General features: G+C 45.2%; 1 protein-coding gene across 5 annotated transcripts in view; it reads right to left on the bottom strand.

Annotated features, from left to right (window-relative positions):
- The window catches only part of smyd3 (SET and MYND domain containing 3), a 737,952-nt gene that overhangs the window by 82,136 nt on the left and 633,677 nt on the right, over positions 1-22,139 (bottom strand). For all 5 annotated transcript variants that reach the window (XM_068045419.1, XM_068045418.1, XM_068045420.1 and 2 more), the window contains one exon: positions 20,163-20,273. In XM_068045419.1, the coding sequence (XP_067901520.1) occupies positions 20,163-20,273 (111 nt within the window). The remainder of the gene's footprint in view (positions 1-20,162; positions 20,274-22,139) is intronic.

Genomic DNA, 22,139 nt, shown 5'->3' with positions numbered 1-22,139 from the left:
ACAAAGGCCAGCCCTTGACAGTTCACAAACACACACAATTATTCCACAGGGAACTTGCCTGGGAAACATAAAATACCAGAAGGTTTAAGCCGTTGTGACAGAATAGGCTGTATGGTACAAAGCGCGGATATGCGTGGAGTCAAGAACAGTCCCTCTAAAAAGCTACCCCTGTGGATGCACTGAATGAGAGGTTGAGATATTGAAACACTTCTTTCACCTTGTCTTCAGATTGTAATGCAATACTCCCCCCTCCCCCCCCATTGTCTCCCCAAACACACAGACAAACATAATTTCACTGCTTCAAACCCCTATGATTTCAATGTTCGTCAATCGTCTGTCTCCACTAGAGTTCCAGCATTTCTGACTTCCCACATCCTGGATTACTAATGATTGAGCTTTTTCCGAACACAGTCATTCCTTCTAAGCCGAAGAGGCAGGTCTCACAGGGGCCAGACGCTTAAAAATTAATCTGCAGCCTACAAACTTTATACATCCTGTCAAGGAGGAGATCCATCACTAAAAATGATTACATTTACAGCTCTAAAATTCCAAATATGTACTTTTAGTTGATGCTGACCCCCATTGCCCAGGAAATCCTGTGCAATTACAATTCACGTGAAGAATGGGAGCAATGACTATTTTAGCACCAAGAGGTGGCTTTGGGATTTTTCTCCTCTAATTTTCTCTCCCCCTCTATGGATGACACTGCTCCTCTCTGGGTCATGGTTCCAAAGGATCCAGGCACTCTCCTTACCTCACCCAGTGACCATTGTTTGCACAGTCGGGGTGAGGGTGGGGGTGTGCCTAGACTGCTATTTGATCAGAGAAGGCATTGCAGCCAAGCCCAATTCTGCTTGCTTATAATAGCCACACACGGGTAGAGATTGGTTATGGATCATTTTTGGGTCCATAACCAACCGAGTGTTCACCCCTACCGAGAGGCCCAAGGCCAACCTGAGATTGTGCCTCTAGCCTCATTACAATTACATAGAATTTGACAACACAGAAACAGTGTGTTTGGCCCAACTGGACTCTGCCGGTGTTTTATGCTCCACGTGTTTTATGCCCTACTTCACCCCCATCAGTATAAGCTTCCATTCCTTTGTCTCCCTAGTGTTTATCTATCTTCCCCTTAAATATCTATTCCATTCGCCTCAACTACCCGTTGTGCTAACGAGTTCCACATTCTCACCACTTTCTGGTAAAGTTTCTCCTGAATTCCCAATTGACTTTATTAGCAACAATCATATGTTTATGGCCCCTAGATTTGCTCTCCCCCCACAAGTGGAAACATCTCCTCTATGCCTACCCTATTAAATCCTTTCATAATCTTAAAGACCTCTATCCGGTCATCCCTCAGTCTTCTCTTTTCTAGAGAAAAGGGCGGCACAGTGACGCAGTGGTTAGCACTGCAGCCTCACAGCTCCAGGGACCCGGGTTCGATTCTGGGTCCTGCCTGTGTGGAGTTTGCAAGTTCTCCCTGTGTCTGCGTGGGTTTTCTCCGGGTGCTCCGGTTTCCTCCCACAAGCCAAAAGACTTGCAGGTTGGTAGGTAAATTGGCCATTATAAATTGTCACTAGTATAGGTAGGTGGTAGGGAAATATAGGGACAGGTGGGGATGTTTGGTAGGAATATGGGGGATTAGTGTAGGATTAGTATAAATGGGTGGTTGATGGTTGGCACAGACTCGGTGGGCCGAAGGGCCTGTTTCAGTGCTGTATCTCTAATCTAAAACAGCCCCAGCCTATTCAATCTTTCCTGATGGGTACAATCTCTCAGTTCTGGGATCATCCATGTAAATCCTGTTTGCACTTCCTCCAATGCCTCTATATCCTTTATTTAGATGAGCTGATGGCACCCATCATACCTCCAGAGGCATCTCAATTGCCTGAAGCAGGTGAACCAGTCTTCAAATAAGACCTGAAAGTGGGTGATGAAAGAGGACAAAGGAATTGGTCGGGTGTTGAGGGTGGTGATCGCTGCTCAGTAGTGCCCTCGGGAGTGCACTCTTCTGCTCCTCCAGGCCCCACACCCTTTGAAAAAATAAACCAGATGGTGCCTTTACCAACTTTCAAATGCTTTACTGATTAGTTCCGAAAAAAGGTGTAATAGACACCGGCGTTGAGCATGTGACCATATGCAGGTGCACTTTATCCTACCTGAATGTTTGCTGGTAAAATACCAGGCAAAAAGCAAAGTGTGCAAGTGTTTTTTTGACCATTGTATGTGCTCTGCTTACTTGTTGCAGGTGATTTAAATGGTGTCATTGTACCCACAAGAGTGGTCGTCAGTAATACCCAGCAGACAACACTGGAATAATAGACACAAGGGAATTGAAATGTCCTTTTTGGTGAGAGAATAATTCCTCTATTCCCTTCTCCCTCATCCCTGCTCTAATTATTTTCTCTCCTCACTGATGTGACTCATATGTGGGTTAGAGTTCCAAAGTGTACAGGCAACACTCCATCTGACCACACTTGGTCCCTCTCAAAAACCTTTGCAACACAGGCGCCTGACGGAGTCTAGTGTTCAACAAGGGGAGGAAATTTATGCTGAAGCATGAAACAATTTTCCATGTTTGGACATGAAGTGTCAGGCTCCCACACACGGCCCTAGAAATGCATGTTAACCCCCAACTTAAGAGTAACAGTGTGAATCTTCTCATTTCCCACACTCGCTATTCTCATGGTCTCTCTGAAAGACTGCCACTTCAGTGCTGAAGTATGGATAGTCTTGTGCTGTCAGCTCATTCCCCTTCAGTAGGAATATGCCTCAAACTTATTTCACTCCGAACATCTATAGTAGGACATTTTCATTCATTTAGTGGCTACAGGATAGAATACCTAACTCCCCACATAGTCCATCAGCTTGTAAGCAGCCTCTCCGGAGACAGCAACGTGCTTCTTAATTGGTTCCTAGAATATAAAAGCTATTCCCCCAAACAATAAACCTCTGCAAGTAATATGGGGAAGCAGCCCTTGATTTCTACTGTCCAGCTTTATGTGACTTTTAATAGCAAGGGTAAAGAAATATAAAGTACAGTCTGGACATAGTGATCAAAGGATCACTGTATCTGACGGAGCACAGGGCAGGAAAGGCTGGCATTCTGTAATCTGCCAGGTTGCCATTCTTGTAATTGGCATTGAAAAGGTGTTGAGGGGCAAATCATCTCTACAGCTGTGCCAGGTCCCTTCCCTGTCCTGGAGCTGCCCGGTTGCCCTATAAAAGGCAGAACATCCACTGTCGCCCTTACGAGGCAAATGGCAGCCAGGAACCAAAGCTAGGAAGTGGGGATTCCCAGCACCAGGAGTTCCTGAACCAATATCCACACACCATCCTGACTTGGAACTATATCGCCATTCTTTCACTGTCGCTGGGTCAAAATCCTGGAACTCCCTTCCTAATAGCACTGTAGGTGTACCTACACCCCAAGGACTGCAGTGGTTCAAGAAGGCAGCTCACCACCACCTTCTCAAGGGCAATTAGGGATGGACAACAAATGCTGGCCTAGTCAGCGATGCCCACATCCCGCGAATGAATAAAAAAACCACTAAACTCTCACATTGCTGTTGCTGTGCACAAAAGATGGCTGCCACATTTCCTATATTCATCAAAATCCAGGATGTCACTATCTGTGCAGCACTGAAGGGGTGCTGCAATGATGGGATGCCGTCTTTTGCATGAGGCCCTATCTGCCCTTTTAGCACCATTCTGAAGAACGGTAGAGTAGTTCTCCATGGTGTCCTGGCCATTTATACCTCAACAAATAACACAAAAAAAATACATGGTCATTATCACAGTGCTGTTTGTGAGAGCTTGCTGTGCGCAAATTGGCTGCTGCGTTTCCTACATAACAACAGTGACTGTATTTCACAATTACTTCATTGGCTATATAGCACTTTGGGACATCTTGAGCTTGTGAAAGGCGCTATATAAATGCAAGTTTTGTCTTTCTATTAGAGTAGAATAACGATTTCTTCTCCCTCATAACTCGAAGCAACAGCTGCCACCTCTTACCTTCCATATCTCCACCTTTAATCTTCCATTGATTTACACTCTTCTGCTCATCATCTCTGACTGCAAAAGGAGCTCACAAATTTCCACCCATTCTAACACTAGCTCCAAGAAGCTCATGTCAAACACCTCTCTTTCCCCTCCCTCAGTAACGGCTTTCCTCGCTTTGCTGACGTCGGTTCATGGCCTGAATACCTCCAACATTTGCAAAGACCCTTCTACCATCCAGTTCAGTTTCTTGGACAGGATGCAAGAAAAGGCTTGTGGCTCGATGGCAGCCTCTAGCCTCTGTGTTTCTTTCGCTGTTTATGGAATTGCCCATCCTTGTTCCGTTAAATTGGAAAGAAACAACACACAGTTGCTCCTCTCTTCACCCCCAGTGTTGGAAGTGTCAAGATCACGCAAGGAATAGTTATGAAGCAAAGTGAATTGGAACAATTATGAACTCTAAAAATGAACTGGTAAACTAAACTCCAAAAAAAGGACACATTTTTGCTGCAGACAAAATGAAGAGGTTAGGTGACCTCTCCTGTACTACAAATATACATAGTGACGGTTGGAGACTAAACCCATCATTACGTCTGGACTAGTCCTGGGGAAGGCACATTAAAATGCCCAGCAACTCATTCAATGCTAAATGGCTCCCATCTCCAAGAATTGGGTTAACAAAGGCCCTCACAGACAGGGAGACTCTGGATTCAAAGCCAAGATAATTGGTGGGACATAACACCACATTCAAGCCCCATTGTCTAACAATGGCCACACGTTCAAAGACATTGTATGAATACACCATGGCAGAGCATCTGTGGTCACATGACTGAAATCAACCCTGATGAGGTTTCTTTCTTTAAAAAAAAAACTCTCTGAAAGACAGAGACAGAAAGCCAACCAGCCAGGAAGTTGAGAAATCCATTCCAGCCAAGAAGATGACCCTGTCTGTAACATCATTAAACCACAGAGGCAGAGATTGCAAGGTGTGAAAACTTCACACCTGAGAAATCATAACACGATTCTCGCCACCAACTTTGACAGAATCTTAACCAGAGGAGTCTGCAATACTTCAACGAACCAAGAAAAGGAATACCAGGCCTGCAGCGCTGTTAAAAATGCCTCCCGGAAAACCAAGATGGTTTCAAAGTAAACTCTTTTTACAACAATCGATCTTAAAAGCGTGCTATCCTCTAATCTCTATCTCTCCTTGTGTGCACGTGTAAGTGAGTGAGGTCGCAAATATTTTCAGGTATTGTTTAATAGATAATTTACCTTTCTTTTAATCCTATGAGAAAACCTGTTGTTCATCTGTTTACATGACCGCTAAAACACTCAAGGACCAAAACAATATTTTTAAAAACACAGTCTGTGGTCAGTTGAGAGGTGAAAAGTGGAAGTCACCCACACCATCTCTCCACTGTCCGTAACAAAAGCAAGACTCATTGCACAGTCTCTTACCTTGATCTATCCTTAGCGTTGTGAACTTCTTTATTGCCCTCAGATTTTCCCCACTTCTGTAAGCTCCAACTTTTAAAACCTAAATTTGGCATTACCTAATTGCTATTTCCTGATTTACCTCACCTCCTCTAGTATACACTTATAAACCTTGGTGGTGCCCTGTACTATGAAAAGGATAGGGTTGTTTTCCTTCGAACAGAGAAGGCTGAGGGGGGACCCGATTGAGGTATACAAAATTATGAGGGGCATAGATAGGAAGAAACTTTTTCCCTTAGCGGAGATGTCAATAACCAAAGGGCATAGATTTAAGGTAAGGGGCAGGAGGTTTAGAGAGGATTTGAGGAAAAAAATTTTCAGCCAGAGTTATAAAGAGAGATTGGATAGGCTGGGTCTGTTTTCCCTGCAGCGAAGGAGGCTGAGAGGGGACATGATAGAGGTATATAAAATTATGAGAGGCATAGATAGGGTAGATAGCCAGAGTCTGTTTCCCATGGGAGGGGTGACTAAAACTAGAGGGCATAGATTTAAGGTGAGAGGGAGGAAGTTTAAAGGGGATCAAAGGGGTAAATTTTTCACACAAAGAATAGTGGGTATCTGGAATGAGCTGCCTGAGGAGGTGGTGGAGGCAGGAACAGTAGCGACATTTAAGAGGCATCTGGACAGGTACTTGAATGAGCAAGACATAGAGGGATATGGAATTAATGCAGGCAGGTGGGATTAGTATAGATAGGCATTATGGTCAGCATGGACATGGTGGGCCGAAGGGCCTGTTTCTATGCTGTATGACTCTAGGGTGGTTGGAATCTGGAACACAGCGCCTAAAGGGGTGGTAGAGGCAGGAACCCTCACAACACATAAGAAGTATTTAGATGAGCACATGAAACGTCATAGCATACAAGGCTATGGGCCAAGTGCTGGAAAATGGGATTAGAATAGATAGGTGCTTGATGGCTGGCACAGACACGATGGGCCGAAGGGCCTGTTTTTTGTGCTGTATAACTCTATGGGACCTTGATCTTTCACCTCGGCTTCTCCATTTAAAAAAGGGAGAACTTTTCTTGCTGCCCAAATTGTTTACAGACATTTTGACAGACAAAGCCTCCAGACAAAGACAAGCTTTCAGTGACCCAAGGCTAAAGGATATCATATTATTAGAACATTGCCTTAACAATCAAAGCCAAAGAAATTCTCCACATCTCTCCAAATTCAGAGGGACTGTGCGTGCTCCATATCGATGGCCACCTCTACAAAAAGGAATCTCAAGTGTCTTTTGTTGAAAACTTTGCTGTAACGTGACGGGGCAAGTGTTGGGAGCATTCACTTGTTATTTCCAGAATCACCCCCTGCAGTACTGAACACAGCCAAGGACAGCACATCATTCATTTTGGACATGCTCTGTTATCCAAATCCAAGACTTCCGTACGTGAAACAATGAGCAGAACTTTACTCCATTTTGCAGCGTTGTTAATTATAGGCCCACCAGAACGGCCCGTAGGAGTGAGGAATGAAAAGACTTTATACATTTATATTCATAAATTTGTGTAAATTACTCGTGCAAAAGGGGGAACAGCGAGCAAATTGGCAATCAGTTGTGCACTAAGCTCAAAAGAAAATCAGGCAGAGGGCAAAATGGGCTGTCCACTCGTTATGGCCCATTTTGCACGACCCCTTTAAATGGAAGGAAATAATCAGGAATAAGTTATCAGGAAAGGTCATTGAAGCCACTGTACTTGGAGGAAAGTATAGGTGGTCTGATTAGCAAATTTGCAGACGACACTAAGATTGGTGGAGTAGCAGATAGTGAAGGGGACTGTCAGAGAATACAGCAGAATATAGATAGACTGGAGAGTTGGGCAGAGAAATGGCAGATGGAGTTCAATCAGGGCAAATGCGAGGTGATGCATTTTGGATGATCCAATTCAAGAGTGAACTATACAGTAAATGGAAAAGTCCTGGGGAAAAATTGATGTACAGAGAGATTTGGGTGTTCAGGTCCATTGTTCCCTGAAGGTGGCAACGCAGGTCAATAGAATGGTCAAGAAGGCATACGGCATGCTTTCCTTCATCGGACGGGGTATTGAGTACAAAAGTTGGCAGGTCATGTTACAGTTGTATAGGACTTTGGTTTGGCCACATTTGGAATACTGCATGCAGTTCTGGTCGCCACATTACCAAAAGGATGTGGATGCTTTGGACAGGGTGCAGAGGAGGTTCACCGGGATGTTGCCTGGTATGGAGGGCGCTAGCTATGAAGAGAGGTTGAGTAGATTAGGATTATTTTCATTAGAAAGACGGAGGTTGAGGGGGGACCTGATTGAGGTGTACAAAATCATGAGAGGTATAGACAGGGTGGCTAGCAAGAAGCTTTTTCCCCCAGAGTGGGGGATTCAATTACTAGGGGTCACGAGTTCAAAGTGAGAGGGGAAAAGTTTAGGGGGGATATGCGTGGAAAGTTCTTTACACAGAGGGTGGTGGGTGCCTGGAACGCGTTGCCAGCGGAGGTGGTAGACGCGGACACGATAGCTTCTTTGAAGATGTATCTAGACAGATACATGAATGGGCAGGAAGCAAAGAGATACAGACCCTTAGAAAATAGGCGACATGTTTAGATAGAGGATCTGGATCGGCGCAGGCTTGGAGGGCCGAAGGGCCTGTTCCTGTGCTGTAATTTTCTTTGTTCTTTGTCTTTGTTCTTTATAAGTGGATGTCGTGAACAAAGGATGTCAAAGGATAATGCGGCACTTGGCAGAATTGTTGGGCCCAAATGATTGAGTCTTGCAATTCTTTTCTGAAAATGTCAACTGACACTTAAGATCAACTGGAGGGAGAAGATATAAACACACAGAGCTGTGTTTATTTTCTAAGTGGGAGATGCTTCAAAAGAGGTCAGATATTCAAGCAAAAAAAATGAGCAGTGGTCACTTGTAGCTCCTGACACAATATGCGCACTAATTTAACTGTCCCCTTTGACAAAGCCAATAAATTGTGGTTCGTCCCTCTTCCCCTCCCCCTTAACCAGCTGAGAGTCAGCGGTTCTGCACTTTACCACTCAGAGAGGCACACATTCAGACACCGGGCTGAATTTTATTCAGGTGCTGCGCCCCACGGTGGTGCCCTTTAAACTCAGTGCGATGCCCGCATTCAGCAGCTGCCAAGGAGCCCCAGCAATATTTCGCCCGGGGGCTCATTTAAATAGTGGGGGCGGAGCACCCGCCCCCGATGACGTATAGGGGCGGCCACCGCGTCCCCGGCAACGGCGTCCGGCGCAACCGCGCAGGTGCCGGCACCATTTTTAAAGGGCTTTAAGCCCCTACAATTAATCTTAATTTTTAAAGGCAAAACATAATTGATTTTTTATTAAATATCAAAATAAAGTGATAGAGGTCCTTCCCCAACCCCCCTCCCTATGGTCATTTCATTGCCTGAAATGACCATGAATTGATTTTTCAAATACCCGAACTTGCCCCCCAACCTTCAATCTTTTGTCCTTCAACCCCTTCCCACAATCCCCACATCCAATAAAAATTGATTTTCCCGCTCCTCCCCCCCTGAAATTTTTATCACTCCTCCCTCCCCACCAGATTCTCGCCTCGGAACCCCATGCGGAGTTCTGAAGGCGCGCGAAGGCCGAACAGAGGCTATAAAATCAGCGTGGGACGGCAGGTAAGTTATTTTGCATATATTTATTGACAATCTGCATCTGGAGATGAAGGGCCCGCCGTCGGTAATATGCGACAGGCCCTTCTTGACGTCGTGGGTCGAGGCGGCCCTCTCCCACAGAATTTTACCGGCCCCCACACTGCAACCCATGGCATCGAGGGGCCGATAAAATTCAGCCCAGCTTGTCCAAAATTATCCAGTAAGGATAATTATCCTGTAAGAATATCATTCTCACTCAACAATGCAGCACAAATTAGTGGGTCTACAAACAGAGCCTCTGTTGTGGCACCATGCTATTCTTTCCTCACCTATTGGATGAGAAGTTAAACCAAGGCCTATTCAACACAACAACTTGCACATATATAGCACCTTTAACGTGGATATAAAACATCCCAGGCAGGTGCAAATGATCCCATGGCACTTTGGAAGAAGTAGGGAGTGTTTCCCAGTGTCCTGGTAAACATACATCCCTCAACCAACTCCACCAAAAACAGATGAACCACTCATTCATCACGTTTGCTGTTTTGGGATCTTGTTGTGCATGAATTGACCACTGCATTTGACTATACAGCAACAGTGACTACGCTTCAAAAAAGCAATTCAAGGCCTGCGAAGCCCTTTGGAATGTCCAGACGATGTGAAAGTGTGGTAGAAATGCAATGTCTTTCTTTCATTGCTCCATCGCAAACTCTTCAGCAGCGCAAACATTTCAAGCAGCATTTTTGGATCCTTCTTGTTTTAGACAAGGGGTAGAGGTGGAGAGTAGTCAGTAAGCACCCTGTGGTGTGTGGCCTCTCCACTTTGCTGATGTGGCAGCACACTGGAGTATGCATAAACTGATAGTTGCTTCATTATCCATTCACACTACACCGTGTCACATCACAAGGCAAGAATGAAGATTCTGCTCCACAGTGCACCCAGTCACCATGGCAATAACAACATTCTGCATATTAATTGGTCAACTACGCATCTGGGTATCAATGGAACTGCAACGTTAAACAGGCCAAAAATAAAAGCCAGGTACATCGATTTTAAAAAAAAACAAAGAAAATACAGCAGGTGATGGAGATTGCTGAAGAATGTCAATGACAAGGCAGAATGGAAGATAATAAGATTAAAGCAATGCTGCAGAACAGCAATGGAAATAGTGCCAGGTATCACTGTTAGAGTTACAATGGAGGAAGAATCTTAATCCCTTTGATTTTGTTCCTCATTTCTCCTCAGCAGACTCTTACTGTTGGGTTAGACTTTTTCAGGAGTTGCTAACACTCTAGTGTCCGTTCCATATTCTAGAACCTCAGGCAGTGGCAGACCGATACTGTCCACACCTGATGTGAAGCATGTACAACTCCATTGGGTGGGGAGGGAGGGTTGGGTGGCCGGGGGGGGTTGGTGTTGAGGGACTGGGGGTAGGGGGGTGGGGGGGGTGGTGTCATACTATACTGACTGGTGAGGAGTTCATTTTTGAACCCTTCAGGATCACCAAGGCCAACTGCAGCATCCCTATCGCTGCACCTGGCTGCGTTCATCTTACTCAAACCAGATCATCAGTTAATACCAACCAGGGATTGAATTCCCATAAGATTATTCAAACAGCTGGGCACTTCAAAACAGTCGATGGATCTGCACACGATGGCCTTGACTAGCATGCTTCACCTTCGTGCTGGAATGGCAGAATATTAAACACGCTCGATCCTGACTGAGTGGAACACGTTCTACAGAAGTGAATGAGGAATGGCTTGGTAAGTAACCATGCATCAACAAGGAGGCATCACCACTAAGTGTAAAAGCCTCAGCACAGTTTGAAGGCTCCACAGAGGGTCCAAAGCAGTTGGCCGGGACCATTGACTGCTTGCACGCAGTAGCATGTGATGGTTCTAATTTACAGTCAATAGGGATCGTGTACAATTATAGCACCGTGCCTTGGAGGGGGAAAGCTGGTCAGTGAGAGGGTGGGGGCCAGGAGTGTAAATCACTCAGTCTTCATGTTAAAACTCTGCCTGTCAACAAATGCATGGATATCACCAGCCCAGATGTCTTAAATACACACTCTATGTTCTGACAGTTGTGGCAGCTGGTAATGTCAACACTGCTGTAGTTCTGACCAAAGGCCATGTTATTTACTGCACTTACTGGGACATGGGTTGAAGAAATTGTTGCAGATGGGGTTTCGACTGCTATGCATCTTCTGAAAATCCTGAACAACTAGAGTTTGTCAAGCCCGAGTTTCAGAACAGAATGTAAGAGGCCATAGGGAAGAGTTCCTCTCTTCGGTATTTGGTGAATACAATACCTTTAGTGCATCCCCAATTTCCATTGCCCTACCATTGGCAGCAATGCCTTCAGTTGTCTGGGCCCGAAGCTCTTGAATTTCGTCCGTAAACCTCTCCACCCTCTCTCTTTCTTTTAAGATGCTCCTTAAAACCTACCTCTAGGACCAAGCTTTTGGCCACTCCCCCCCACCGCCTCTCCCCCCCCACTATCTCCTATGTGGCTCAATCAAATTTTGTCTTGATAACACTGAAGACACAGCTGCCAATGGTGCAATAAAGGGAGTGGGACACTGAGGCAAAGGAAGAGTCAGCTGGACATTGGTGCAGAAGACAAGAGAAAAGGAACTGAAAACTGGCTGGTGATACATGGTACTCAAGAGTGTGGGATTAGGAACCAGGAGATTATTTGGAGCTGAGCCTGTAAGGGACCGCCGAGGTTTGGCACAGAGGCATAGACGTCCGTGACGCCGGACAGCACGTGGGGTCCCCGGCTCCATCCTGCCCCCAGGGCCATCTTCCTGAGGCGGGATGGGGAGTGGGTGTGGGGGCGTTGGTGGTCAGCAGCACTACCCATCTACAAATGGCAGGCAGCCAATTCACCTTGTTAATGGCCACTTAAGGCCAATTGTCAGAGGCTGACTGGGATTTTCCAGTCAGCTTCCAGATTCCTGCAGCTGCTCAGGGGTGGCCTGCTGGCGACAGACTTGGGGGGGGTGGGGCAGTGCTCCAGGCAGGCTTTGAGTTCCTCCCCGCCTGTCAGGCTTCAGACGGAGCCACAGGCCGCCCTGCGGAGGAGGCTCTCCCTCCCAGCCACACACACACACACAATGAAGGCCCAGCTGCTTGACCTTTTTTTTTATTTTAAATTTAAAAGGTTGGTGAGAGGGAGCCTCTATCTTGGGTACCTTCTCCTTCACTTACCTGCCATGGCATCCTGCTGCTGCTTCCAAGCTGGAGGGCCTCCTACTGGCCCTCCAGCTTCGAGAACCCAGCTGCCATACTTAATTGGACGGCGAGACCATCCCCTGGCCATTAACTAGCCAATTCAGGAAAATTACAGGTGAGCGACTGTCTCCCCACCCAGTGTGGGCTTCTGACCCCCAATCGAGCCTGACAGCAGGGTCCTGAAGCCTGCAGGGGAAATCTTGCCCCATATCTCTAGATTATGGACAAGCCTAAAGAAATAAGGAGGAAAACATTTGCTTCTGGCTAGCCTCATCAGGAATTAATTTAGCATTTTCCAAAATGACGGCTGATGCCCTTTTCCTGAATAAGTACAAAACACACATCAAATTAAATTAGATTTACTGGGACAAGAAATTCAGCATGCATCATAAACATATACTGTTGCAAGTGTCAATATTTATTCCTAGATAATTATAATCTGTCAATTGTAAATCAGAAAGTGCTGAAAGGCTAAACGATTTTTGAACAAACACAAAAACATGAGGCCTTAGGTTTTAATTTCACACTCGAAGTCAGCTTTTACCAATTATTGCAACAGAGTCACGAATCATACGCATATCAAGTGTACCAAGTCTGGACAACCGGCCAAATGGAATGTAATGGGACTGGAAAGAAAAGAATCGCAGAATTTAAACCACCAAAACAGCAGAGCACGGTTTCCAAACTCTACAAACATCTGCACCAGTTTCGGCGACAAACTTAGGCCAAATTTCCTGTGGAGATCATTTGTCCATAAACAAGCGTTGAGATTCAGTGGCATTATTCGAATTTCAACATTCCTCACGTTCATTTCTATCACACACCGTCCTGAGATTTCTACCAGTTATTCTGGAGGTTGAACTCTGCTCTAATCAGGGCCACTGGTTTATCGGTGACTAAACACGTGAAGTTTCATTATTAATCATGTGGGAAGTTTGTGATTTTCGTTGGTGTTTCAGGAATCGCATTCTAAATACCCTGTCCACTTTTCTCTGTAAAAGCACATTTTCCTTTGGAAACCCTGTCCTGACTATGAGCAAGCCTGCGATTGGTATTCACTCAGAAACCACCCCCCACCACCGCAACAGTTTGTAACATCACTGCGGGGGGGTGGGGGCGTAGGTTTGGGATGTTGTGACAGGCCTGGTACTGCTCTTGAGGCCTGTTAATATTCACCATCAACACAGGCCATGTCCATCTGTGATTGTGTTTCCATCTGTGTGAGAGTGAACACGTCACCGCTGTGGCTTTTTGATTGAACTGTCGCTGCTGACCGGCTCGGCCTCGTCTGTAACATGGCCTCAAAACACTTCGTGAGGTGAATTAGTCTGGTCCTGCTACAAAACTTTCAAAAAGGGAAGTGTCATCTTTTCCAGACATAGATAACAGATTTAGTGTAAGGCATTTCGGACAGGTGTCAGGTGGAACTTTTCTTTTAAACACACAGAGGCTGTAAGGATCTGGAATGCACGAGCAGAGTTGGTGATGAAGCAGAGACCGTGGGCAGAATTTTCATCCTGAGGCGAAGGCAGGTTTGGAAGCGGGCATATCAGCAATTTCTCGCTACCGGCCAGCATGCCGGTCTGCTGGCATGTTCCCACTTCCAGCCTATTTTCATGGAGGCGGCTTCTGCGGGGTATCCGCCCACTAGTTGCAGGTACCTCATTAGGCCAGTTAAATTGCCAATGGTGGGCACTCTTCACACGGTGTCTGAATTTTCCACCCAACCTCTGGATTTTCCCTGATGTGGCTGGAACCCATAGATGGAATGGTGTCGGCCTCCTGGCAGTAGGCCGGGGGTGGGGTGCACAAAGGCACATCCTGCAAAGCAGCCCAGCATGAATTCTCTGGGCTGTGACGGCCACGTCCGCGGCCACATGCCATTCTGGGGAGGGGTCCCCCTCTGCTATGATGGCATGACAGCTCTGGCCACAGAATAATTTGTATCATTTTAGCTTTCAAAGATGGAGGCACCCTTGCGGTCTCCCACCTACAGAGGCAGCGCCTACCTCTACCGGTGAGACTGCAGGCCGCCTGGACCTCGGGCGCTCCCATTGGCCCTCCCAGCTGTGGGGTCCACCTGCCGTCCTTAATTGGATGGGGCTCCTGGAGGGGGCGTCTGAAGTGACCACCTCCTCGTAAACCTCCTCCAGGGTCCAGCCACAGCTACTTCCAGGATATCAACCCGGAATTCAGCCCGGCATCGGGTTCGGAACCTTGGAACTAAAATTCACCCTGATGTCAGCATTTAAGAATAGGTTAAACAGACGGTTTGAAGGAAAAAGGGAATAAAGAGATGTGGGAACAGGACGACTGTGGTGCGGTGAACAAATACAAACACAGAGAGCCAAACAGCCTATTGATGTGTTGAAATTTCTAACTGGCGTAATGGTCAACTAGATCCCAGGATAAAAGACAGACTTGCATTTATATAGCGCCTTTCACGACCTCAGGACATCCCAAAGTGCTTCACAGCCAATGAAGCACTTTTTTGAAGGGTAGTCACTGTTGTAATGTAAGCAATGCAGCAGCCAATTTGCGCACAGCAAGCTTCCACAAACATCAATGTGGTAAATATCCAGGTAATCTGTTCTTTTTTTAGCTACGTTATATTGATTGAGGAATAAATATTACCCAGGACACCAGGGAGAACTCACTCGCTCTTCTTCAAATCAGTGCTGTGTGATCTTTAACATCCACCCAAGAGGGCAGATGGGCCTCGGTTTAACGCTGCATCTGAAAGAAAGCACCTCTGACAGTGCAGCACTCACTCAGTGCAGGCACTGCAATGTCAGTCTAGATTTTGATCCCAAGTCTCTGGTGTGGGGCTTGAACCTTTGATTCTCTCACTCAGACCCAGAGACACTGATACTGAAGTAGCTCAGGCCCTGATGACATAGTTTGGCTATCTGCACTTTCTGGGCAAATTGCTTAAATAATCAAGAGGCTCATTCGCTCTGTGAAATATCTCAGTATCTGTGGAGTTATATGATGTGCAGCAGCACTCCAACGCTCAGTGACTTTTTTACTTAATTCTGCCCATGCTCAGGAGGACGTTAAATTATGCTGTCAGCGCATTCCACCTCAGGTTCAGGTTGTAAATTTGAACCCAGGTGGCAAACTACCTGAACAAAATGGCTATTTATAGCCTGATTCTGACAAGCATTGAGCAATTAATCATCCAGTCCAGAGTCTGTACAGTATATCACTAAACCCACTGAGCTGTGAAAGGTGCTGTGATCAGCAAATGGAAGCGTTCTCTGGCTTTCTCTCCCTCTCTCTGTGAGCAGCCAAGCATTGAACTATTGCTCATTAGAAACACAAGCTAGACAAAGCCTCAATGTTGGGTTGACCAACAAGATGTAAAACATCAAGCCGAGAGCAGTATTGATTTTAGAGCATTATTTCAGCGTGTAATATTCAAAGAATCCATTTACCCAAGTACATACTATGAGGTCCACTGTACACTGCCTCAATCCAGTGAGGTTCACTGTATACTGTCATAATCCAGTGAGGTTCACTGTATAGTGCCATAACCCAGCGCTGTTCACTGCATACTGCCTCAATCCAGTGACATTCACTGTATATCAGTGCAGTTCACTGTACATTGGCAGAATCCAGTGAGCATCCTTGAATACTGTCATAACTCAGTGCAGTTCACTGTATACTGTCAGAATCCAGTGAAGTTCACTGTAAGTGAGGTACACCATATACTGCCTCAATCCAATGACATTCACTGCAAATCAGTAAGGTTCGCTTAATACTGCCTCAGTCCAGTGAGGTTCACAACCTCTATTGTACACTGTCACAATACAGTTGTTAAGACTGAAGTGAGACTGTTAACTGAAAAACACGAGATATGATTCCCCCAGACCAATTTGAAGAATTACATGACAAGATTTCACATTTAAGACTTTTATTATAACAACTAAATGAAAATAAATCCCCAGTTATCTCAACAGTACTTTGCAAGTAGCTGATACCCCAAATTACAGAGAAAGGTATTCACTTGAAAAGCTCACACCACATTTATACATTACGCAGTCCTCCCCGAGGGGAAATACTTGCAGCTAAAAGTCCCGAATTCCTCCCAGTTGCAACATTTTGGATCTCCCAGACCTTTCTCAAAGTCTTCTTCTTCCGAGCACTTTCGACCTGGACCTCTGAATAAGGTGATCTCTGGTGATCCTGTTGGTCTTTTGCTTTCTGCAAACCTCAACTTTCAAAACAGGTTCAAATCTTTGTAGCCTTTTGTTATATCGGATTTCTGAGAGCAGGTGTTCCCTTTCTCTCCTCTCTAAGGCTGCCACCACTGGTTATCTTCCAATCTTCCTTACAGCCTGCCTAACCTCTGAAAATCTGTTGAATTTATCTGGAATCAAAAGTCAATAGCCAATTGTCTTTTTCCAATATGCAAAGTCCACAAGTCTGGCTACAGCAGAGGCACCCTGGCTTTCCATTTGTTCCCCAGTGTTAGCAATGCCAATTCACATTTACATTTCAGAGTCACTGACTCCTTGCTTATGATCTGAAAGACTGTGAGGGTAAAACCCATTATTCTTCAGATGTTATACCCCTGCAGTCTCTGCTTTTCAGAAAGGTCTTTGATCTGGGTTCTTTATTGTCTTGGTGACCAAGATCTCTGTCTTGTTTTTCAGCAGAGATGGTGTGAGGTCACCTGACTTCTCTGACTCCAAATTAAACTTTTAAAAATCACAGTTTTTAAAACAATCATGCTCCAAAGTCTAGCATTGATAACACCAGTGTGGTTCACTATATAATCACAATCCTGTGCAGCTCACTGTGCACAGTCACAATCCAGTGAGTTTCACAGCCTCCATGGCACAATTTCTGAACCCTGTGATTTCCACATCCTCCACGATAGTGTCCCAGCCTTGCTAGTAAGTGGCCTGTGACCCTTATAAAGGTGCTAATTTTACAAGGAGAGAGGAAGTTCTGGATTCCTGTCATTCCACTCAGCCACTGGTTTCTACGCGGGAACACCGGGATTCGGAGAGGTGCTCTGAGAGTTTTCCAGCTGAAATGTCAATCCACTGGCCTCCTTCATTCTTTTTGCTATTCTCTGGGAGCCCTCACCTCATTACAAAAAGGATGTAATTGCACTAGAGAGGGATTTACGAGGGATGTTGCCAGGATTGGAAAAATGCAACTACGAGGAAAGATTGGATAGGCTGGGGTTGTTCTCCTTGGAACAGAGAAGGTTGAGGGGAGATCTGATTGAAATGTACAAAATTTTGAGGGGCCTGGATAGAGTGGAGGTGAAAGCTCTATTCACCTTAGCAGAGAGGTCAGTGACGAGGGGGCATAGATTTAAAGTGATTGGTAGAAAAATTAGAGGGGAGATGAGGAAATACTTTTTCACTCAGTGGGTGGTGATGGTCTGGAACTCACTGCCTGAAAGGGTAGTTGAGGCAGAGACCCTCAACTCATTCAAAAGGAGTCTGGATATGCACCTCAAGCGCCGTAAGCTACAGGGCTACAGACCAAATGCTGGAAGGTGGGATTAGAATAGGTGGATCGTTTTTCTGCCGGCACAGCCACGATGGGAAAGTGACCTCTTTCTATGCCTTAAACTTTCTATGATTCTATGATGGAGGAATATCATACTGACTCTGAATTGAACTGATGTGAAAAGTCATTGGGCCTGATTTATTTGCGGGGAGGCACTGTGTGTCTAAGCTAATAAATCTCTGGTCACAGAGACAACAAAAAAAACGACTTTATTGGAATCCACTTCAGTCCCAGATTGATCAAATCTTTCCTGTCAAGAAGGTATCAGTGCAGTGACAGCACAGCTCTGACATCACTTCTATGCTTTCTTGGCAACAGATGATTTTTTTTCATAAGTTGAGTTGGCAGGTAACTTATCGCAACACACCTCTCTCCCCACATCGAGACAGCTGGTATTTCACTTCTTCTGCCTGTTTTAAGACACAGGGCACTGTGAGCATAATTGCCAATTGAATGTGGTGGTGCGCTGCAGGAATTGTGCCCAGTTCAAGCCGAGCTGGAACTTTTCCTAGTTAGTTTCGTATCGAGAAAAGATTTGCATTTATGTAGCACCTTTCACAATCTCAGGACATCGCTAAGCACACTTCTGAAGTCGCTGCTGTAATGTGGGAAACGCGGCAGCCAATTTGCACACAGCAAGCTCCCACAAACAGCAATGTGGCAATGACCAGATAATCTGTTCTTCTTTTGCAATGTTGATATAGGGGTGAATGTTGGCCAGGACACTGGGGATAACTCCCCTATTTGTTCCCTGAAATAGTGCCATGAGATCTGATATAAAGGAAAGAAAGACTTGCATTTTTATAACGACTTTCACAATCACTGGATGTCCCAAAGCGTTTTACAGCCAATGAAGTACTTTTTGAAGTGTAGTCACCATTGTAACGTAGGAAACACAGCAGCCAATGTGTGCACAGCAAGCTCCCACAAACAGCATCATGATAATAACCAGATAATCTGTTTCAAATCTGAAAGTTGGCACTGCTGACAGTGCAGTACTCCCTCAATATTGCACTGGGAGTGTCAGCCTAGATTTTTGTGAAGTCTTTAGCGTGGGACTTGAACCCACAAGCTTTTGACTCAGAGGTGAAGTGCTCAGAACTGAACATGGCTGACACTATATAGGACTTTTACAGCCAGCAAGGAGAGACAGAAGATTTTCATCACATCAACCTAAGCTGGATTCAAACCCACCTGTCCGATGAACATTAACATCAATGTCCCCTAACCCACTACACCTCCCAGTGTACTTCCCTGACATCACAACTAGTACCAACATCTCATTTTCCCAAAGGAATTAAATGCCAAAGCCATTGAAATAATCATATTTTAAGCATTAAATAGTACTCATGACGGGATTTTAATGCAACAAGACATTGGAGGCAACGGAACAGGTGCAAGTGTCCTTCAAACAGAATTAAGTGAAGTAAAAGCAAAATACTGCAGATGCTGGAAATCTGAAATAAAAACAAGAAATGCTGGAAATACTCAGCAGGTCTGGCAGCATCTGAGAGAGAGAAGCAGAGTTAACATTTCAGGTCAGTGACCCTTCGTCAGAACTAGCAAATATTAGAAATGTAAAAAGTTATAAGCAAGTAAAGCGGGGGTGGGGCAAGAGATAACAAAGGAGAAGGCGTAGATAGGACGAGGTCGCAGAGAATAGCTGACCAGAAGGTCGTGCAGCAAAGGCAAACATTACGTTAATGGTGCATTGAAAGACAAAGCATTAGTACAGATAGGGTGTTAACAGACTGAAAATTGACCAGCCACAAGTACAAACATGAAAAATAAAAGTGGGTAAGCAAACTGAACAAACTAAGATGAAATAAAATAAAACAAACACAGAAAAAAAAATTGCAAAAAGGAAACAGAAAAAAATAACTAAAAGTAAAAGTAAAATGGGGGTCCCATCATGCTCTGAAATTAATGAACTCAATGTTCAGTCCGGCAGGCTATAGTGTGCCTAATCGGTAAATGAGATGCTGTTCCTCGAGCTTGCGTTGATGTTCACTGGAACACTGCAGCAATCCCAGGACAGAGATGTGAGCATGAGAGCAGGGGGGAGTGTTGAATTGGCAAGCAACCGGAAGCTCGGGGTCCTGCTTGCGGACTGAGCGGAGGTGTTCCGGAAAGCGGTCACCCAGTCTGCGTTTGGTCTCCCCAATGTAGAGGAGACCACATTGTGAGCAGCGAATACAGCGAATTAAGTGAAGTACTGGATGAAATACAAAAAATAAACTGGGAACCTTGACACGACCCAACTTCCCAAGTAATCCAGACATAACAAACCTTGTCTGCTGTCTCACAGCGCTTGCAGTCACACACAAAGCAATACTGCTTCTCTATCTGTCTCCGACGTTCTTGGCTTGTTGCCATGACATCAATGTAACTGACAGTCAGCTAGTGGGCAGAAGGAAAAATAAATGATTAAGCTGAAACATTAAGAAGTCCCATTTTCTATCATCTAAGATAAAAACTCCAAGTCAGTATTAACAGTTCAAGGTCCCTGCATTACATGTGAAAGGTGACCTTTTGTCCTCTATGTATTGTGGTGCCAGGGCCATGGGGGAGAGTGAGATTGCAGTCTACGTGTTCACTCATTAAATACACTTTCTTCCATTTAGGACTGGGGTCCAAGGGGATCAACACTCAAATGGAGGCCTTCCTGGCTATTCTCAATGATTTATTTTTATTGCTTCCACACATTTAACTTTCAGTGGACACCAAACTAGCTGGTGAGACCCATGGAAGTGCAAGAGGCCCAACACTGACCCATCACAGGAGTTGCCTCACTACATATTACAAAGTGACATTGACAGCAGTCTCCCTCTATAAAATGGTATCAGGGATCTCCTCAGATTACTCTGCAGTCTACTTCCAAACACAGATATCTGGGGAGGACGGGAGAGAAAGCAAGAGCAAACTTGCATCTCAGGAAGTTCCGAAGTGCTTGGCAGCCAGTTAAGTACTTTGGAAAAATAGTTGTTGTTGTAATTTGGGAACGCGGCAACCAAACTGGCTCCCGGTCAAGCAACGTCTTGATTTTAATATATTCATCCTTGCTTTCAAATCCCTTCATGGCCTCGCCCGTCCCTATCTCTGTAATCACCTTCAGCCCTAAAACCCTCTTAGATATCTGCGCTCCTCTAATTCTGGCCACTTGTGCATCCCTGATTTTAATCGCTCCACCACTGGTGGCCATGCCTTCAGTTGCCAAGGCCCTAAGCTCTGGAATACCCTCCCTACACCTCTCGGCCTCTCTTCCCTCCATTAAGACCTACCTCTTTGACCAAGCTTTTGGTCATTTGACCTAACATCTCCTTTTGTGGCTCGGTGTCATATTTTGTTTTATAATGGTCCTGTGAAACACCTTGCGAGCTTTTTATCATGTTAAAGTCATGATATAAATACAAGTTTTTTTTGTCATATATTCCACAAGTAACAATGGGATTAGTGACCAGATAATCTCAGTGATGTTGGTTGAAGGATCAAAATGAGCCAGGCCATTGGGAGAACACCCCTGCTCTTCTTCAAATAATGCCATGAGATCCTCTAGGTCCAACTGAAAGGTCAGTTTAACATCTCATCTGAATGCCAGCACCTTCCTCAGTATTCCCCGGAATTTAGGAGAGGTGATCTCATTGAAACATATAAAATCCTTAGAGGGATTGATAAGGTAGAGGCTGGAAGGACGTTTCCCCTAATGGGAAGCCTAGGACTAGAGGTCACAGTCTCAGGATAAGGGGTCAACCATTTAGGGCTGAGATGAGGAGAAATTTCTTCACTCAGAGTGTTGTGGATATTTGGAATTCTGTACCTCAGGGGGCTGTGGATGCTCAGTCATTGAACATATTCAAAACACAGATCAATAGATTTTTGGATAATAAGGGAATTAAAGGATATGGGTACTGTGTGGGCAGGTGGAATTGCAGTAGAAGATCAGCCGTGAGCATACTGAATGACAGAGCCGGTTCGAAGGGCTGAATGGCCTACCCTGTTCCTATTTCTTCTGTTCATATTGCACTGAAGTGTCAGCCTAAATTATGTGTTCAAATCTATAGATTGCGGATTGAATCCATCACGTTTTCATTCAGGAGGCAAGAGTGCCAACACCAAACTAAGGCAGATACCTTGGGGAGATGGTGGCATTGTGGTAATTGTTACTGGATTAGCAATCCAGAGGCCCAGGCTAATGTCCATGGGTTGAAGCTTGTGGAATTTAACTTCAATTAATTAATAAATTCAATTTCAATCTGGAATTGAAAG

Source organism: Heterodontus francisci, chromosome 13, assembly GCF_036365525.1.
Source record: "Heterodontus francisci isolate sHetFra1 chromosome 13, sHetFra1.hap1, whole genome shotgun sequence".
NCBI lineage: Eukaryota > Metazoa > Chordata > Chondrichthyes > Heterodontiformes > Heterodontidae > Heterodontus > Heterodontus francisci.
This window is presented reverse-complemented; position numbering and strand designations above follow the sequence as displayed.